The 20,359-nt window shown below is 43.3% G+C and overlaps 3 protein-coding genes across 4 annotated transcripts in view; 2 read left to right on the top strand and 1 right to left on the bottom strand.

Annotated features, from left to right (window-relative positions):
- Positions 1–172: 172 nt before the first annotated feature.
- Positions 173–12,480, top strand: XRCC6 (X-ray repair cross complementing 6). The gene is made up of 12 exons (XM_027680115.1): positions 173–302; positions 412–521; positions 623–761; positions 2,475–2,729; positions 3,555–3,738; positions 5,063–5,249; positions 6,457–6,625; positions 7,744–7,905; positions 8,808–8,937; positions 9,638–9,738; positions 11,138–11,251; positions 11,984–12,480. The coding sequence occupies exons 1-12, from the start codon at positions 212–214 to the stop codon at positions 12,178–12,180; spliced, it is 1,839 nt and encodes a 612-aa protein (XP_027535916.1). The 5' UTR covers positions 173–211; the 3' UTR covers positions 12,181–12,480.
- Positions 12,481–13,856: 1,376 nt separating this feature from the next.
- Positions 13,857–17,779, bottom strand: SNU13 (small nuclear ribonucleoprotein 13). The gene is made up of 3 exons (XM_027680119.1): positions 17,641–17,779; positions 16,746–16,866; positions 13,857–15,756 (listed from the first exon to the last, which is right to left on the bottom strand). Exons 1-3 carry the CDS (start codon positions 17,641–17,643, stop codon positions 15,494–15,496), a joined length of 387 nt encoding a protein of 128 aa, XP_027535920.1. The 5' UTR covers positions 17,644–17,779; the 3' UTR covers positions 13,857–15,493.
- Positions 17,779–20,359, top strand: part of MEI1 (meiotic double-stranded break formation protein 1) — a 37,362-nt gene continuing 34,781 nt past the window's right edge. For both annotated transcript variants that reach the window (XM_027680114.1, XM_027680113.1), the window contains exons 1-2: positions 17,779–17,922; positions 18,178–18,301. In XM_027680114.1, the coding sequence (XP_027535915.1) occupies positions 17,806–17,922; positions 18,178–18,301 (241 nt within the window). In that variant the 5' untranslated portion in view covers positions 17,779–17,805. The remainder of the gene's footprint in view (positions 17,923–18,177; positions 18,302–20,359) is intronic.

Raw genomic sequence — 20,359 nt, 5'->3', positions numbered from 1 at the left:
CTGCAACCAATCCTCGCTGGGGGGAGGCGTGACCACCTGCGGGAGAGGCGGGGTGGAGCGCTTTTCCCCTCTCACCATTGGTCAGTGTGGCTATGGTGGGCGGGGTTTCCCGGTGAGTGGCGGTTGTTTGGGAGTGGGCGGGGCCGGCGTCGCGGGCGCTGCGTCTGTCGCAAGTCGCGCGCGCCCCGCGGGCGGCGGTGCCACGGGAGCTATGGCGGGGTGGGGGTCTTTCTACCGGGGTGAGGGGCCCGAGGACGACGAGGAGGAGGAGCAGCAGCAGGAGGAGGGGGCTGAGGCGGTCGGTAAGGGCCCCTCACCCGCTCACAGAGGGCAGCCCGGGGCCCCGGGCCTGCCCGCGGGGGTCCGTGGGCGGAGGGGTCGCTGCTAAAACTGTTTACTCCCGTTCTATAGCGGACCACAGGTTCGCGGGCCGGGACAGCCTCATCTTTTTGGTGGATGCCTCCAAGGCCATGTTTGAGTCCGACGGGGACGCAGAAACGCCCTTCGACATGACCATGCAGGTTAGGTTCGATGAACTGCTACTTACCAAAGACAAAACTTTCGCACCCTTTACTACGAGTTACTTTTTTCATATTTCACCCTGTGTGCGTTTTTTTTTTAGTGCATCCGGAATGTGTATACCAGCAAAATTATCAGTAGTGACAGGGACCTGTTAAGTGTCGTGTTCTATGGTACAGAAAACAACAAGAACTCAGCAGATTTCAAGCACATCTATGTTCTTCAGGAGCTGGACAATCCAGGTAAAGTTATATGAAGATTGTGTAAAGATGGTGTGAGGAAATTTGTGTAGTAGTAGCATTGTCAGTAACTGATCTCTTTAAAATCAGAGTTATTGGATAAATAAGTTCTTGTTACTGAAATCTGTTGATAGCAGTGGGGATAGATTTAGAAATTTATGGAAATCGTAGAAACTTTGTGAGAACTTAGCTTTTTCTCTTATAGTTGGTTCAGATCCTTTTTCTGTGTCTTCTGTTTTAATGTGATGGTTCACCTGCTGTCTGCTAAACCTAGGAGGATCTCAAGAGAACTCACGAAAGCCCATCATGTGTCTGCTGCACTTCAGAAAAGTGCATGTCCATGCTAAGGCACATGGATTCCAGCTGATGATGAATATCACAGAATGGCTGAGATTGGATGGGATTTCCAACCCTCCTGCTCAAGCAGGGTCAGCTAGAACAGGTGGTCCAACATGCTAGCCTGTTTGGGGTGTTCCATCTCCTGTTCTGCAATTCTCGAATTTCGCTCTTTCGTTTTCTTAGAATGACATAGCATATGCTTGATAACAAGTGCCAATTGCTGAATTGGAAAAGGCAGTAGGAGGAGTGCAAAGAATTGCATGCTAGTGGAGTCTCTTGATGGTGGAGTCTTGTGGGGGGATTTTGGCTACAACTTTTAATAGCAGCCTTTATCTCTGAGGAGGTTTGGTTTAATTTTCTTCACTAGGGGGTGCAGGTTTAATGACGCAGAGGCAGCAAACTGCCATATGCTTCTTGTTCATCCTTTTTCCTCCTCCTTCCCTGCTTACTCCTTTCCCCCTTTCAGAAGCAGTAGCCTCACCATGCTGATAAAAACAGCACAAGTGAAAGGTGAGTATTGTTAAAAAGGAGGAGAATTGTATATTTTCTGCCCCTGGAGAGCAGTGTGCTCTAGAGAAGGAGGAAATACTAGAATTAGTTATTATGGGGTACGTAATTATGAATACTTATGCTATTAATTAAAGGGCAGCTAAGGAGATGAAAATAAAATAGTAAAGGGAGGGGAAGACATTTTCAGATGAGATTTCAAAAGTGCTATGGAGTTTAAGTGAAGGACAAAGAAAGCAGCTCTGCAGAATGCAGTAGCTCCCTTTGTAGCATAGTGGGAGAAAACAGACAATGTGCTGTTAGGCAGGTGAGAAATGGAGTGGTTGGGCCGGAGTAATTGTCAGAGCTGTAACAAGGTCTAAATGTTGCTGTGCTCCCTGTGGTGATCTATAGGGCTGTGTCTGACCTGTGCGTGGATTCTCTCTGACATGAGAGGCAAGGAAGGAGGAGAAGCGCTCCACCTTCCCAGCATGCCGTGGAGATGCCGGGTGTATTTCAGGCTCTTCTCCTTTCTCTGGTGGTGCAACAGTCTGCCGTGCCTCTGCAGCTGGTATCATTGCTGCCTTTCCTGCTGACCCCTTGTCCTTTCAGTGTGAAGGGTTTGCGATACTTTGATCCCTGCCTGTTTCCTTTCCCAAAAGGAAGAGTCCACAGTAGTATCAGGGCACTTTGTGTCCTCTTGGCCCTCGTAGGTGCTTTGTGATACTGCAAATGCTGAACAGTTTTCTCAGCCAGGTGTTGCAAGGGCACTGCCACAGAGGTGCCAGGGACAGTACTTGGACATCAGCAGGACTCCAGGTGCATGTTTAGAAGAGCTCATGGTACATCTTTCAGTATTTCTAATGCATGTGAGTGCTGTTACCTCCTTAGGTGCAAAGCGTGTTCTAGAGCTGGACCAATACAAGGGAGATGAAGGACGAGCACTTTTCCGTGAGAGCTTTGGCCACAATGCTGACTATTCCCTGGGGGAAGCGCTCTGGGCCTGCTCTAATCTCTTCAGTGATGTCCGAGTCAGGCTGAGCCACAAAAGGATCATGCTCTTCACCAACGAGGATGACCCTCATGCCAATGACAGTGCTAAAGCCAAGCTGGCCAGGACCAGAGCTGGTGATCTGAGAGACACAGGTCATTATTTTCCCCTTTAATTTCAGGCAGTAAAACATGTTGTATCCTCGCAGCAGATGTTAACTGCATTGCAATTTTGTGATGGAAAAAGAATGTAAAATCATCAGAACTGGGGAATCTTTCTGAAGTTTTCTGAAAATTAGAAAGTCTGCTATCTGATCTGCTATCCAATAACTAGCACTTATTTTCTAGGATCTCTTCTTCTGCTTTGATAGCATAAATTTGGACATGAGAGGGCCAAGAAAAGCAAACTTTTTGTTGTACCATTTTCCAGGAAGGGAATAATAACACAAAGTTAACACAAAAGAAAAACTACTTTAATAGCTTCATTTTGAATTAGCTGAAGGACATCAACCTGAGCTCAGAGATTAGACATCAAGTGCTTCATTAGTTCAACTATGCAGCTGAGATAACCAGTGTTTTTGGAGTTCAGCAGATGTCCTGGATCTAGTAGCTGTGAGGCTTCCTTAATCCTGAGGCCCTATAACTAAAGGAAAGGGGATTTTCTGAACTCATTACTTACTTCTGTGCTTGAGGTAAGATTATGTTTTATAAGAGCTTGTCAGAGCTGTTTCATACACAGTACTGTCCAGATTCTTAATTAGGGAGGAATGATTTTCCATGCTGCATTATTTTCACTGAAATTAAAGAATGCCTTTTGCCTTTTTCCCTAGAAAATTTTGTATCTGGTGCAGATGACAATTTGGAGCTCATTCTTGCTTAAATTATTTGGGTAGATAAAGCAATCTGGGAGTGCTGAGAAACATAATAATGTAAGAAAAAAGCAGTTTCCGATCCTCCTCTTATCTCTCACATTGTTTCTAGGTATCATCCTGGACTTGATGCATTTGAAGAAGCCTGGAGGGTTCGATATCTCTTTGTTCTACAGGGATATTATAAATGTAGCAGAGGATGAGGACCTTGGGATCCAGCCCAAGGAGTCAGAGAAACTGGAACATCTCATGAAGAAAGTACGAGCAAAGGAGACAAAGAAGCGGGCTTTAGTGAGGTTTGTGCCTAGTTATGATACATCGTTCAGTGGAGGTACCTGATGTCATTTTTAGACTGCGTCTCACCTTCCTCTTCTGAAATTATTGGTCCTTAACGGCATCAGTGCTTACATTCCTCAGTCTTAATTCCTTAGTTCAAGATTGGTGTTTCTTCCATAGCTTGCAAGGATATTTGTCCTTGGTGGATGAGAAGAGCAGAGAGTGAAGCTAGGTCTCCTTTTTTCTCTGTGTGGCATTTCCTGTATTGAGCTTGAAATGATCATTTGTCAAAAAATTATATCATTGCCAAATACCTGAAAATCTGCAACATGGAAAATAGTTTATAGTGCAACCTGATTGAAATGAGGCTTTTTTTTGCTAATGTTAACTTTAAAAAATTTATCTGAATGTGACTAGTAGGTTTTTTGGCCCATTATTAAATAGTTATATGTGGCCGTTCTGTCTAGGCACTGTGGATTCATACAGCCTTGACATTTCTGATCTCCTACTGAAAGATTAGAGATACTTACAGAGGATTAAAGGGATCTTGACGAAGCAGATAGAAAGTATTTTTGGAACCACGTACTTCGTAACAGTTGTTTTTTTAATGAGTGATTTCATAGCAGAATGATGTGGAAGCACGGTAAGGGAATGAACTTCAAGGCCTAGTGTTTATTTTTTTAATAAATATTTTAAAAGTATCCCAAACTGAGTTGCTGCCATTGCCATTCTTCTCCTGCTGACAGCTTTATTTTGCTTTTCTGAGAATGTTTATGAAGTTTTCAAATAATTGAGGAGGAAGAATTTTGTACCTGTGATACCTTTTGGAAGAGAGAAAGTAGCATTCATAGTAATTCACTTTTCTGCTCTCGGAACTTGAAGATGTTTCTGATTTTAAGCCTTTACTTCTGAATTTTTCTCTGACTTCTGATTTAATTTTTTCTTGAATCATGGTATTGTCTTGATGGGGTTCTTTTGGGGGCTTCTTCATTTTGCATGAACAGCTGTGAGAATTCGGAGTTCATGTTACGTTAAGCACAAGTGGGGTACCCAAATGTGAACTTATCCTGTACTCCACTTGAGCATAGCTGCCCTTCCGAGTGAAAAAAAGGTAAAAGAAATATGGTAAATTTTTTGTGTTTAGATGATATTTATGACCAGAAGTGACAACATTGCAAGAATATCTTCATACAAGTGAGATTATGACTCAAGTGATAGTATGTTTCCAAGGATACCTGTGATTTTCCGGGAGGAGAACCGGAGGAAGTCAGAGAAAATAAGTTATCTGTGGAGGTGACTTTCTTTTGCAATAGTGTCTCAAGTCTGTATCTGCTTTTTACACAGGTTAAATCTGTATCTGAGCAATGATCTGGCACTTTCTGTTGGTGTTTACAACCTTATTCAAAAAGCTTATAAGCCATATCCAGTGAAGCTTTATCGAGAAACTAATGAACCAGTTAAAACAAAAACAAGAACGTTTAATGGAAAAACAGGCAGTTTGCTCCTGCCTAGTGACACAAAAAGGGCTCAGGTAACGTATTGATTATGTGCCTTTTTTTTTCCTGTCTCTATGATGTGTGTGGGAGATGCCTATTTTCTTGCTGCTTTTGTTTGTATTCCACTTTCAAGATGAGATGCAGAAATACCTGCATCTCTATGCCCCTGGGGACAGCCTGGTCACATTGTGAGCTCTGTAGAGTAGGAGTGGGTTGTGTCTCTGGCCTGACTGTCAGGGGAAAAGCATAGCTGCTGGTGAAAGTGCACTTAGGAACTCTGGTATTTTCTTTCTTTGAGGCAGAACCAGGTTGTCAGAGCCTGACCTTATGTGACCCTGTGTGATCACTGCTGCTGTTACCTGTTGATTCATTAGGAACAGATTTTGTCCGTTTTGAAGTGTGAATCACAGGGGGAGTTGGAGTGGTTTTGCAAACGAAAGGCATGTTACCTTTGGAGTTTTTTGTTACATTTTTCTTTACTTTGCCTTCCTGCTTGATAGTTTGGCTGATGTAAATTGAATGTCACATTCCATTCAGGCACAGCCTTATTTCAAAGCAGGTTATGCAGTTGCTAGGTATACTGTCACAAGTGCATTTTTTGTGTCCTTCCTTGCTAAAGGCTCTTAAAGGTTTTGTCTTAACATGAAATATTAAGTTTATTTATACTGGACATAGTTTCTTGAAATAAAGTACAGGAGATAAACAGAAAGCTTTGCATTAAGCCCTGATGTCTAACTTCAGCAGTTGGACTATAATATGGTTTTGATTTTGGATGCTTGAGCAATGCTTTAGAAGTGTTGTTTCTTAGTCACTGTTTCTGCCAGGAGTAGGCAGCTGACGTGCATCTGCTGAAGCAAGTTTAGAATTGGGCAGGACCTCTGAAAAGGTCTAACCCAGCCCAGAGCAAGACTCACAAAACCAGGTCAGGTTGCTCAGAGTTTGTTTGGGACAGCTCTGGAGAACATCAAAGATGAGATGTGACAGCCTCTCTGTACCAGGGCTTACCCATTGTCTTAGTAAAGTGCGTTTTGCTAATGTTCAGGTAGACTTTCCCTTGGGATAATGGTCACAGTCTGGGACTTGCCGTTTTGGTGTGCACTAATGACAAGTTTACTCTGTCTTGTTCTATAACCCTCTTTTCAGTAGTGGAAGACAGCACTTGCATCCTCTTCCAATCCCGTACCCTTCTCCCCCAGTTTTCTTTATACTGGCAGCACTATCATCTGCTCTTCCCTGGTGTAGACATATGGAAACCGACAGATTGTGCTGGAGAAAGAAGAAACAGAAGAATTAAAACGGTTTGATTCTCCGGGTTTGTTTCTGATTGGCTTCAAACCACTTTCAGTGCTAAAACAACACCACCACATCAGGCCCTCTCAGTTCATCTATCCTGAAGAGTCCTTGGTGAGGGGTAAGTAAAGATGGTAAGAGAAGATTCACCACCTTGCATTAGGCTAATGAGCTGATTCATTGTGTGTTTGAGTGGGGATCACTGAGTGTAGAAGCTTTGACTAACTTAAAAACTTGCTGTTGTTAAGAAGAACTGAATTAACTGTTACTGCCTTGCTCAGCTGCAGTTATTTGTTGTTCTCTCCAGTAGCAGAAGAGCCAATTTGGCTTCATGTTTCATCCATCATGACAAGCAGCTAAAGATGTAGTTCCAAAACACTTGGTTTTGTCATTCATGAAAGTGGAGGATCCTAGTACCTGAAAAGAAGGCAAAAATGGTTTAAAAAAAACACAGATGAAAAACAAACCTCAAACCAGTGAAAATAATTGCTGTTTTTAAGTCCATATTTGCTAAGACTGGAAACATGATACTCAGGAAGTATAATTAAATTAACAGCACTTTATGGTCTTGTAAAGAGAGAAGGAGAGGATGTTTAGGACTGCTTGTTTTCCCCTTTTTATGTGTATACATAAGTCTACTTATTTAAAAATCCCAAGCTGCAACTATGAAGAAAAAATCTCTAGCTCCTCAACCTACCAGTGGATAAAGTGGGCTGAGTTATGACCAGATGCTTTGCAGCATCTGACTAAAGAAGAACCTTTTTGCTAGCTTCTCCAGCTTTGCAGTTTCCTGACTCAAACACATTACTTATATGTCAGTCTTTTCCTGACCACCATATCTGGTAAAATACAAAGCAGATGTGTGCCTCAGGAGGAGTACTGAAATCTGAATTCTTAGTGTGTTACTTCTGCAAAAAGGTCCTATGATGTGTTGCTACTCTGATATCCCACCAAACAGAAAAAGACTTTGTAGATTGTTGTTTCCAAATTTCACTGTATTTCATTGCTCAGATGCTGGTGATTTTGTTTCTTTCACCAGAGCTCTCTCTGCTCCGTCAGGACAGACACACTGACATTGTCCATTTCAAGGGTTCTGCCTTCCAAAATTCGATTTTTACTTCTGAAGTATTGCAAGCATTTCAAAGAAGTCCCAGGTTTTGAAACTGTAATATCTAGGGTTATATTCCTGAACAGAGGAGGAAAGCTGTCAGTCTGACCAATCTGCTCTTTACTTTGCAGGGAGTACAACACTATTTAATGCCTTATTGATGAAATGCTTGGAGAGGGAGATGATGATGCTGTGCAGATACACTGTTCGCCGGAACACTCCTCCTCACTTTGTGGCCCTGGTTCCCCAGGAGGAAGAGGTGGATGAGCAGAAAGTGCAGATAGCCCCTCCAGGTATGGGAAGGGATGCCTCCTTTCCCTATGCAATTGGATGCAGTCAACATAATGGCGTCCTGTATTGAGTGAAAATAATCTTAGCATCACTCCCCTTAAAACTGGGGAAAGCGCTTTCCAACATCCATTTTCTTCAGTTTTGTTGTTGTAAGCATCTGATGTTGAATCTATTTTTAAAACCCCAGTTGCATCAGTGCTTACTCAGGTATGACCTGGCTACAGTGTTTTCCCTGCCTCCTACATCTTTTTAGCAAATTCAAGGAACTGACATGAAAATTAAAAGCCTTTTTTTCTGTTTGGTGGCTAAGCAGAGTGTCTTTCCTTGAATTTTATTGTATTCTTGAATAGATTTTGAAGTATTAAATAAATAATCTCACATACTGAGCCTCACACCTCATCAGCCGAGTGGGGGATGATTAGGGAGCAAAGGCAGACTCCTGCTTTTTTGCATTTTCTCACCTCTTTAAGTGGAAAATCATCTTTTGGGAGAATGTAAAGTAGGGAAATAAATCTGATTGTGTACAAAGTGAAGCATTTCAGAATAACATGTGGACAATATATAATTTTCAAACAAGTCTTTTTCAAACTCATATTTTGTAAGGTGGGCTAGTTAATCCATGTAAAAAGCAACTCACCAGTATCCAACTCTTAGCTATGCATTTAGTTTGAATCTCTTTTACAAAACCATTAGTGTGATGTTGGTTATATACATTGAGATTGGGATTGTGTGTCATGCTGTAGGTACTGGGAAGTATTATAGATTGCTGTTGTTTACAACAAAACAGCTAGCTGGTTTGGAGTCATCAGACTTAGATAATAACCCTCTTGGTCTTTCCCATAAATTATTGTTTTGAGGCTGGCCTTCTGTATAACTGTTCTCTTGCTCCTTCTCTTCTGTATAGGTTTCCACATAATTTTTCTGCCATATGCAGATGACAAAAGGAATGTTGATTTTACAGAAAATGTGCCAGCCAGTCAAGAGCAGGTGGACAAAATGAAGGAAATAATTCAAAAACTCCGGTTCAAATACAGGTGCGTGGAGATAAATAATGTGGAGGGGAGTGGTATGGGGAAGAAAGCACAACTATTGCTTGCTCTATTGCACACATTGTTCAGCTGTGGTGTGCTGAATTTGATGAGATTTTGATGTATTTTGAGAGAAATTGCTTCTCATTGCAGTAGCTTTGTCCAAACTTTATTCTTAATCAGTCTGGATACCCAGCCACCATAATGCTTTATGTAGCACGTTCTAGAGTTCTTTATAGAATTTCTCTTGTTCTCTGGGCTGTTGTCATTTGTTGCAGAGGTATCACATTTTATTGTGGTTCTGAAACTCTATTGCAGATCAGACCTGGATCGTTTCAATTAGAGCACTTTAGAAAGAAAGCTAGATCATTTTTTCATTATAGCTAGGATAATGCTATGAAGTACTTTATGGGAGAGTTTTTCCTAGATATGTGGAAACCATCATAACTGTTATTAAAGTAGAATGCCACTGTCTCCTTTTGCCTTATCCACCTTTCTAACTCTCACACAGCATTCTAATGTGGTTGATTCATGACAGGATAGTGATTCAGCAGGTAAATTGAAAAGAGGAAAAGCAGTTCTGATGCGATGGATTGTTCTGTGGGAAAGAGGGCAGTTTTATTTTGCAATAAGTTGGTGGTAGATCTTAAGTGTTTTGTCTGTCTTCTTGGCAGCATGCATTGACATTTTGGGGGATTCTTGACAGGACTGACAGCTTTGAGAACCCAGTTTTGCAGCAGCACTTCAGGAATCTGGAGGCTTTAGCACTGGATATGCTGGAACCAGAACAAGCTGAGGATCTTACAAGTGAGAATTATTGGTGGATGTGAAGGGAGGTGGGAGACTGCTGACTTTGTTCTAAGTCAAATATGTGCTACTGCAAACCCAAATGTCTTTTAAAAAATATTTTAGAATGTGTGGTTCCATGATGTAGAATTCTGGATGTGTCCATTCTGAAATACTGAAACCGTACTTTCTAATACTGTCACTTTTAAGGTAGAGAAAAAATTGCTTACTTTACCATCCAAAATGAAAATTGAATCAACTTTTTTCTGTGGTGACAAATGTTTTCTCTGAAATTCCTCTCTTCAAGATTCTCATTAATACTTTAGTCTGATAAAAGGGCAGAATTAAGAGAATTATTCTACTGGGGGCCATTGTGCCACCGTGTGGCTGTGAGAGTTTATTATGTAAGAATATCTGCTCCTGAAGGGGAATTTTTTTTTTAAATTATGTTGTTCTCCTGAAATGGTCTTAACAAACAATCTAGGTCCCTCTGCTAGCTGTCTTAGAAATACATGACAGAAACAGGCTGTTCTGCCTCAAACTACTTGCAACCTTTGATAGTAACCTGTTGTATTTTAAAATTCTGAGACTAGACCTGGTAGCAGTGTAATTAGGGAGAAGATCTTCTATGTCACTTCTACCATGTAAGTTTTGTTCTGCATATATATATATATATATCTGTCTATCTTGCAGGGAAGTGTGTGAGTCCATTACATATGTATAGTCACAGAATAGGTCAGGTCGGAAGGGACCACAGTGGGTCATGTGGTCCAACTTCCCTATTCAAGCAGGGTCATCCTAGAGCACATGGCACAGGATTATGTCTGAACAGTTCTTGAATTTCTCAAGTGAGGAGACTCCACACCCTCTCTGGACAACCTGTTCCAGTGTGTGGTCACTTGCACAGTAAAGAAGTTCTTCGTCATGTTCAGGTGGAACTTCCTGTGTATGAATTCTTGCCCCTTTCCTCTTGTCCTGTTGCTTGACACCGCTGAGAAGAGCCTGACTCCATCCTCTTGACACGCTCTCTTCAAATACTTACACACATTGATAAGGTCCCCTTTCAGTCATCTCTTCTTGAGGCCTAACAGGCCCAACTCTCTCAGCCTTTTCTCGTAAGAGAGATGCTCCTAGTCCCTTCATCATCTTTGTTGCCCTCTGCTAGACCTGCTCCAGGAGCTCTATACCTCTCTTGTAGTGGGGAGCCAAGAACTGGACACAGCACTCCAGGTGTCCAAACTCTTCATATTACCAAGAGCTGTAAACTTGTCATTTGGGAATAGCGTAACACAGGTATTTGCATTTTGCATGCTTGTAAGACACTTGCAGACAAGTTATTACAGAAGCACAACTGTATCTGGTCATGGCCTTATTTAGACTTTCCTGTGTTTGAGAGAGCAAATCTTTTATCTTTTGCCAGTGCCAAAGTATGAACAGATGAACCACAGGCTGGGCAACCTGGTAGAGGAGTTTAAGCAGCTGGTTTATCCCCCTGACTACAATCCTGAAGGGAAGGCTGTAAAGCGAAAACAAGGTAAGTAACGGTAGTGCAGACACAAAACATAGTGTCTGTATGTGCAAGAATTCTCTTTACTGATCTCCTCAATGAAGTGAATTTATATCCAGTGTTGATTCTTAGAGAGTAGAGGATATTGTGGTATCTAATCGGAGAACTGCTGGAATGAGAAACTGCAGAGTGAAGTATAGGAAGTAATGTGGGTAAATGACTGCAAAATATGTATATATAATTTTAGTAACTTTTTGCTTTATGATAGAGTAGTAAAATCATTCATACTTTCAGTTTGTGTTGGTGAGGGAGCAGACTTTTATGCATGGGCAGTTCAGCAAGTCCAAGATGGGCATCTTTAGGGCTCAATGTGTGAGTAATGCTGAAGTACATGTGTAGTTTGGGAGTCTGAAATTCTGCATAAAGTGGGATTTTGTCAGTTAGCTGAGTTCCCTGTGGAATCATTGCATTCTGCTGTCTCCATGAGAATCCCTTAAAAGTTTCATTTGGAGGGTGATCTTTCCATCAGAATACAAAGTTTCACACTTCAGTTAAGATCACTCCTATCAATTAAATATTTACTACATGACTTACCTAGTGACACCTATTTCTTAAAACAAAACATGGAAACCCATGAATGTGTAGCCGTTAAAGTACCATGTGCTAATGGCCATTAACTGTGGTATGTATAAGAAATGTTGATGTCTTTCTATGAAGAAAGTTTTAAGGATCTTTGTGATCTAAAATTTATCTTTCTAGCTTCTGATGACCAAACTGAGAAGAGGCCCAAGGTAGAAGTCTCAAAGGATGAGCTGCAGATTCATGTGCAGAAGGGCACTCTGGGCAAGCTCACTGTACCTATTCTGAAGGAGGCATGCAGACTTTTGGGGCTGAAGGGTGGAGGCAAGAAGCAGGAACTCATGGATGCTTTAATTGAATACTTTAAGGAGCGTTAAGCGTTAAGGAATGGAAGGCCCTAGTTGACTTCTGTCTGCTTGGAATGTTGGTTATCTTTTGTGGATGCTGTGTCTGTTTAATCCTGCTATGAAAGAGAAGGCAACTAAATGTTGCTGTATCTAGCAGTGGAGAAACTTTTTACTCATAGTTGTGAAACATCTCTGCAAAGTTGGATTCTGTTGACAGTAGCCAAAGGCAGAATTAAATTCCCTGTGAACTCAGGTCACCCACTGTACATGGACAGAGTTGTGCCTTCCTCATTTCTTAATAAAAGTTATTTTGGACTTCTTACTTTGAAACTGACTATACCATGTTTGAATCATAAAGACAGCAAAACTCACTTCAGTGTAAGAAAACAGAATGATCTGTCTTAATGGCATCACGTGAATTCAAGCCAGCAGGTCCAGTCTGTGTGCTAAGAGAGGGTATAAATGTGGTGTATTACTCTTCGACTCTCCAAAACAGCTGGTCAGTATCAGTACTAGTAATCAAATTGGTGTTGCAAAGATTACCAGCAGATCATAAAGGAAAAAAAAGTGATTTCTGGGAAACAGTAGCCAATCCTTTGGGCAAAAAGCTAGCACTTTACAAAGCTGCACAGCCAGGTCTTCCATTTTTAAATTGTAATAGCAGAAGCTGGTTTAAAAAAGGAAAAAAATTGTGTTCCCTAGAAGGCTGCAAGCACTTATCCCAATTAAATTACTGAGATGGCATAGAGCTTTTCCACTTTTGTAGTGAATATGACTCAGACTATTGTGCAGGCTTCTGTACTTGAATCTGTGCTTTAAAAATAGAAAAAATAGTTGTGGAAAGTAGCTGTTAGGTACAATATTTTTACTTTTTTAATCATACTTGCAGAGACAGCAACTGGGGCTATGTTTTGGTTTTCTACCCCTGCCACACCCCACCTGTTTTGCAGTGCAAGATGACTAAAACCAATAAACTGTTGTTGCCCTTGCTCTGTGAAACTACTAATTATTTAGCGAAACTCTTAACCTTATACGGGATGCAAACAGGATACCTGAGGTGTTCATTTTGGTCTGCATAGTGTTTTTAGTGTTCAGAGATTCCTGTCTTTGGCACAAAACTATCGGGCCACTTATTGAAGAGTTAAGTCATATATTAAGGTCATGCTGGTGCTGTAGTGTGGCACATGTCTTGGAGCCAGCTGTGACCCCCCCCTCCTGACACTGTGACTGTTCTAGCTGTGCCAGCACACTGCTTACTCCTACCTCCTCAGCTCCTGGAGAGAGCAGCTAGCCCATGTTGAGCTCTGCAGTGCAGAAGCTATGTAATCTGTTATAATTACAATCCGCCTGCATTATAGTAGTTATTTTTAATAAAGATTTGTCTAAGCAATCAATTTATTTTATCCTTCGGCAAAAAAGTTACTGTAAATGCTTGTTTTAGCAAGGCTTGAATTGAATGCAGTGAAATAGTGAGACTATCCTGTCCATAATTCTGTGAATTTAATTCCGCAAATACCCTTATAAATTTCTCTTCTGGCTTACTAACCCCCTGGCACAGCACATCCCAGGCTTTGGATAATTGTGGCATGTTTGTTCTAGGTTATTAGATCTTCTTCCTGGCTTTTTTTTTAACAGCAGGCTATCACATTAAGCAGAAGTTTAAAAGGGATAATGATGGAAGGCTTCAGAGCAGAAAAAGAAAACAGTTTTGCTTGCTCAAGAATCCTTTATTTCTGCTCCTTTTGTGCTTTGTCTTACATCAGCTGTCTTGGTACAACAGGGCAAATCCTTGGCAAAGCTGTGGTTCTAAACACAACTAGCTCAACAGTCAGCATCAGTAGAAGGGAACAGCAGCCTTTCTAAACCTCATACAATTGAAAGGACTCTAAAAATACTTGTAATAAGTTCACAAGGATTACTGTTATCAGCCATTTACAAAAACATACAGACACGATGTCTTCAGTATTTCATGAGCTGATTTCACCTGCTTGGGATGTACTTACTAAAGGTATGAAGTTAGTGCCTGTGGAAACATTACAGGTAAATTTATTTTTGCCTTCTGCTGTTGCACCTATTGGTGTTACCTGTTGTTGTTTCCACTCTACTTTGCTTTGGCATCGTGCAATAGGAACCAGGTTTGATATGGCCCATTCCAACACAGGGCTTTAGACACTTCTGTTCAGAACAGTAAGTGGATTTATTATACAATATGCATTTAACTAAAGCTAGTTCAATAAAACCACCACTAATCCAGAATGCTGGTGGTGCTCCATGTTTTTCCAGAACAAATGATCTAGCATTCTCTTCTTGAGACACAAGTTGATTTTTTTGAAAAATTACTTGCCGTCTGCTTCCTTGGCTGTGACTTACAGGGTTCATCTTCAGTCAGGTGACCACAGTGCAGTAGCTAAAAAGCATGACATACTTCTTATAATTATCAGCCAGATGTAGGGTACTTGTCAGCCACAACAGGCTGCCCTCTACCATGGGTTTTGTACTTAACTTCTCTAGGAAGCCCAAGCTCAGTGATAACAGTCCATGCAAAGGAAAGTGAAGGAGTATGAATTACTCCACTGCAACAGCCTTTAGGCAACCTCTGAGTAGTTTAGTTGTACAAGTAGAAACATTCCAGTTAGTTGCAAATGCTTCACCAAGGGAATGACAATTATATTTAGCTTTGTCAGCATTTTTATTTTTTTCTTAAAAAGTCAGTACTTAAAAATAATTGAGATAAGACATTTCCCCTTGTGTACTGCCATAAGATTTCTGTTCTCCATACATCTCTTAGAGAAGTCTTGTGTCTGGTTTCAAGAACAAGGACTGTGCTATAAGTACCAATCTTGGCTCCATCTGCTGCTACACAGTAGCTGCTGCCCGCCTTATACACGGCCTACAATGCCCTGTCACTTAAGGTGGGAAACCCACAACCCTTTTCCTCAGCAGCCAAAACTGTTCGGAAACACAGTTACTCACACCTGTTAGAGGCTGAAGCTTAGCAGAAATACTTCAATGCAGAGAAAGCTGATGGGTGGGTTAAAGAAGCCCTGAGCAGGCAGACAGGGAAATAAGGGCAGCGGGGGACTTTTTCTTTCTTTTAAACATAAAAGAGGATACAGTTTTACGATCACTTTTTAAGAAGTAATACAAGGAGAATGAATGTGTTGGGGTAGAATAATAGAAAAGTGGGGAGACGGGGCAGAAATGCTAAGAATTAAACCATTATTAAACAAAAATGTGGCATTTTGAAGCACTGATATCAAAACTATCATCTCAACTGAAGCTAAACATTAATGACCCCTAACTTCCACTTTCCTGTTCCACACACATTTAAACTCATGGGCACTTAGACCAACAGTCTTTCTATAGCTTGCTGGACAGACTGGATCTGAGGCTTTAGCTGTGATCCCTCCTTGATGGTGATGGAACAGGCGATGACAGGCCGGGAAACACCACACGCCCGGCCCAGGGCTTGCTTGGACCGCACAAATACATAAGGTACGTTCTTGTCCTCACAGAGAAGAGGGAGGTGCAGGATGATCTCCAAGGGCTCTGCATCTGCTGCCATCACAATGAACTCCGCAATCCCTCTGTTCAGTGTTTTGGTGGCTGTAAAAGAAACAGAAGAGTCAGTCTAGGTCCTTCTGGAAAGCACATCTAATGAAAAACAACTTTAGAAGATGCTGAAATTGGTATCAGTGGGAAGGAGAGCTCAAGGTAGCATGAGGACAGCCAAAGGAAAGTGGCAGCTGTAGGGCCAGGGAAGGGGTTATTCACAGGGCTGCTGGGGTGCTGTGCCCAGCACTGCCATCAAGTGCAGTGGAGAGACTGACAAAGGAGCAAGGCCAGCCCAAGGCTGCTGATGGGTACGGGGCTGGAACCCACCACGAGGGGAGATTGAGGGAGCTGAGTTGGTTTAGCCTGGAGAAGAGAGGGCTGAGGTGGGAGTGGTGGCAGCATGGCTGCTGTCTTCTACTTCAGGGGGATTGCAGACAAGATGAAGCCACACTGTCCTTGTGAGTGCACAGGAGAAAGCACAAGTTGCAGACTGTGACTGTTGCCTCAGTGAGATTCCAAGGGCATAGTGTAATTTTATATCCGCCATGCCGTGAGAGGTGTTTAAGCCATGGGACATGGGTCCTAAGAGAATACTGAGTTTCCATCCTTAGGGATTATGTTTTTTTAAAAAGTTTGACTAAGCAAAGCCCCAAGCAACTGTGAAGGGAGCCACTCTCTGAGCAGGTTGCACTAGAGGTACCCTTTAAATGCAAATCATTTTATGATTCTGAAGTGGCTAGACATCTGGTAAACCCAGTGCCACACCACTGAAGTATGCACGATACAGGACATGCACCAGGAACACAATTTGGGAATCTACCAGAATCGCATATAAATGTTGAAAAGATTACAACTTAATTCTGTCCCTGAGTATTGCTTAAGCAAGCTTGAAGGAGGAGGAAAAAGACACACACTTGCAATAGCCAGATCAATATAGAATGAGTGGTTCACAGCTACAGAGAAAAGACAATCTCTATCCACAGCATCTCACAAAATCCTTGCAGTGACTTCTAGCACACTTTGCAACACACAGGTCTCACCTTCATTGGCTCCCTTGCGTAGCTGCTTATAGTTGCAGGATTGCTGCACAAGATCCAGCAGTGTTTTGGTGAGCTGTGCATCAGCCAGCGGGTAAGCTTTGGGATTCACTTCTGCCTCACTCTAGAGAAAGAAAGAAGTAGTAAGTATTACAACAGGAGCAAAGGGGGCTTTGTTCTGAGCAACACTGCACAGACATCATATCCATCACATATACTGACTAGTGGAGTCATATCACTGCTCTGCACATGTAGCAGAAATGCCACTGCATTTTACTTCTACAAGAAGGGTTCCTGTATCAAAGTAAAGGGGATAAATAAGAAACACATCCCTCACATCAAAGTAAAGAGCATCTCTACTCACACATTCACACCCTACAAACCAGCAACAGTGAACTTACAGGGCAGTCTTCAGGCGTTCGCTACCACAAAGACTACATAAAACGAAGCGTTTCAGTGCACAAATTAACAATCTGACATATATTTTAAAGAAACTCCCAGGAGACCACGTATCAGGTTTATTTCCGCAAATCAGAAATAGCTTCTAAACGTGACCATCAGTGGTGGGACGGAACAGCAGCGAGGTCACAAGCGATGTTCGCCGGCGCTGGCAGAACCGCGGCCCGTCCGGCCCCCGGCACGGCGCGGGGGTGACCCAGACGCCGGGTCTCCCGTCACCAGGTGCCCCCAGCACCGCCAGCGCCGCGAGTTCCCTCCCGCCGCCACCAGCCGCACCCCGCCCGGCCTCCACGTGCTGCCCGCCGCGCGGCCGGGGAGGTGGCGACCCTCCGCCCCAGGCCCCCCGGAGGAGGAGGGGGAGGACAAGGAGAAGGAAAAGAGAAGGAGAAGGAGGAAGAGGAGGAGGCGAAGGCGGAGGCCAGGCCCCGACGCCACTCACCATGGCCGCGGCGCGTTCGCTGCTGTGTGCCCGAGCGCGCTGCGGAGGAAGAGGCGGGAGCGATCCCGCCGCCGCCGGAAGGGAGGCGGGCCCGGGGCGGCCCCGGCGCGGAGCCTCCGCCCACCCCCAGTAGGGCGGGGCCGGGCGTGCGTCCCGGCAGCTGGGATGGCGGTGGGGGGCGCGGGGCCCTGCGGTGGGCACGGGGTGCGCTGGGCGCTGCCGCTCCGCCCGCCGCTCTGCCTCGCCTGCACCGTGGAGACCTTGGGCGACGGCAGCGCCTCGGTGGGCAGCGCCTACCCCGCCGCCCCTTCCCCTGCGCGGCCGGGCCGCGGAGCGCCTCCTCAGCGGCCCCCGCCCCGCCGCCAGGGCTGCCGCTCTCCTGCGCTGCGCTTGCGGCTGGGGCGCGGCCGGGGTGGCCCTGGGCCAGGCCTGTCACCTCAGCACCGGGCCCTGATGGCCCTTTTTTCCCCCCGGGGTGGTGGGAGCAGCGCAGGGCTCGGGCCCAAGGGCTGACGGGCTGCTGTCTTTGATCCGTAGCTGGTGCGCAAGAAGCATGTCCTGTCCCGTCTCCAGGATGCCCTGGCCTGGCAGGCGCTGCCAGTCGTCCAGCTGCTGGCACCAGACGAGAGGGTCTGCATGCATTTGATAGGAACTCTCTTTGGTAAGAGCTCTGCTGAGCCCTAGTGCAGCAGCAGGGAGGAGGCAGTTACATTTTGTTAGAGGTGTGAAACTTCTCCACATTTGAAACCAAAAAAAAAAAAAAAAACAAGCAAAAGAATACTGACGTGCCTACCTCTTCCACCATTCTGTTAGGTATGTCATTACTCCCTGGGGAAAGCTGCCTGTCACTGATTTAGAATAGATTAATTAATTTCTTCATTCCCGGAGGAATAGGATTGGCATGTTCATAAAGCTCTTGCAGCTTTCTAAAGTATCTAGACATATCTGTAAAGTTTCTTTCTGGAGAACAGGGGGTACCTGGCCTATGACTCTTCCCTGAATGCCCTCCATTCCAGTCTCATGCCTCAGGGTTTTCTCATCGTGCTGAACTGTGGAGTTCTTTGAAGATTCATATAGAAATGAAAGTGTGAGGTTAAAAAGGTGCTGCAGGATTTAATATTGAATCTGCAAAATGCAAATCTTCATTGTGGGTTTTCACACCATCACTTTAAATCTGTACAAATCCTGTAGCCATACGACTGTAATACCTGCTTCTTTCTGGTGGGTCAGCCTTACAGCAGAATAGTGTCAGAAAATGCCTTTCCAGTAACAGTCTCTGTGATCTTGAACATCTCTTACTGGTTTCTGTTTGCATAGCAGTGGTGTGGGAAACATTTTGAAATGCCATCTAAAATCTTAGATGGAGAAGAAATAATGGTCCAAATGAGGGAACAGTAAGGCAGGAAGAGAAAGGTGGAGGATATGAATATGAGTGCCTTCAAAGAGCAAATATACCAAATTCCTTTAATTCCACTATCTCATTTGCATATCACAGATAGTTCTTGTTCTTTGGGTGAGAGTGACTTACAAAACCCTTTCCCTGCCTTGAAACACTGAATAATTCAAACAGTGTTTTCCTGGTTGATTTCCCACAAATTGTGTTTTGCATGTTTTGGAAGCATCTTTGTTAGAAACAGAACTTTGTGCAGGTTTAGTTCTCCCCACTGCACAAATTTTATGGAGTGCTGTCTGCACACATAATCCTATAGAGAAGTGAAGAAAGTGGTGCTTATAGCCAGTTCAGCTCTACATTGTATGGCCCTAACATGAAATACCCCAGAAGACAGGGGAACTGTGCTTGCATTTCAATGCTCTTGTCTGCTTTTAAATAATTCTCTCTCTAAGAAGCTTTGTAATTGGGTGGTTTGAGTACAGCTTTGGGATTTTACTGTACTTGGTGTAACTCCTAGAGCAATTGAAATCTCAGTCTAAGCTTGGGGCTACAAACAATGGCATGTACGTTTTGCGTAGTACTTGGATGAACAAAGGATCATTTGGTGCAAGAGTATAAGAGGGACCCACCAAAAGTTTGAGCAGTGCTGTGGAGGAAGTATTAATAGTGAATTCAGGAAAATACATTCTTTTTTTTGAGAGAGATTATTGGGATAAGCACAGGCAGAAGAAAGAGGGTTAAGAGAAGAGAGATGTATTGTGTATCTCTTACATATGAGAACGTGGCGAATTTCATGAAGCTAATAATGCAACACTCCCTAATGCCGTATGCAAATAATTTCTAGAATTACTAAGGATTGGGCAGATGAGGAAGGAAATAAGTAATTTATTCACCTGTCATAACATTGCTTTCGTTGGTCAAATTTCCAAGAGATCATGGAGTCTTCAGAGGAGAGGTAGTTTAGTTTGATTGGATATGTCAAAACAAGTGGTTTGGTGTGTTAGAAGAGGGGGTCTGAACTTGATGCTGTAGGTACCTGAAGTTGGAAGGAGCTGGGAGGTAGAGTTTCTTGTCTGCTGAGGTGAAACAGGGGTTTATTTTAATATATCCAATCTTATGCTCTCATCGTACAAATAACTTATGGTGTCTTCAAGGTCAATTTAATGTTGGAATAGTTTCCATATACTTTAAACCTGGTGTTCAGATTTGGTTTCAGGTTTTTCAGTACTGTGGAGGGAGAGAACTGTTCATAGTAATTAGTATAAATGGAGGATAGAAAGGACAGAAACTCACGGCTGGGCTGTAACTTCCGTCATTCCAGAGTGT

This window comes from Neopelma chrysocephalum, unplaced genomic scaffold (genome assembly GCF_003984885.1).
Source record: "Neopelma chrysocephalum unplaced genomic scaffold, ASM398488v2 Primary Assembly neopelma1_59, whole genome shotgun sequence".
NCBI lineage: Eukaryota > Metazoa > Chordata > Aves > Passeriformes > Pipridae > Neopelma > Neopelma chrysocephalum.
The sequence above is the reverse complement of the archived record's forward strand: the minus strand, read 5'-3'. Positions and strand labels throughout refer to the sequence as shown.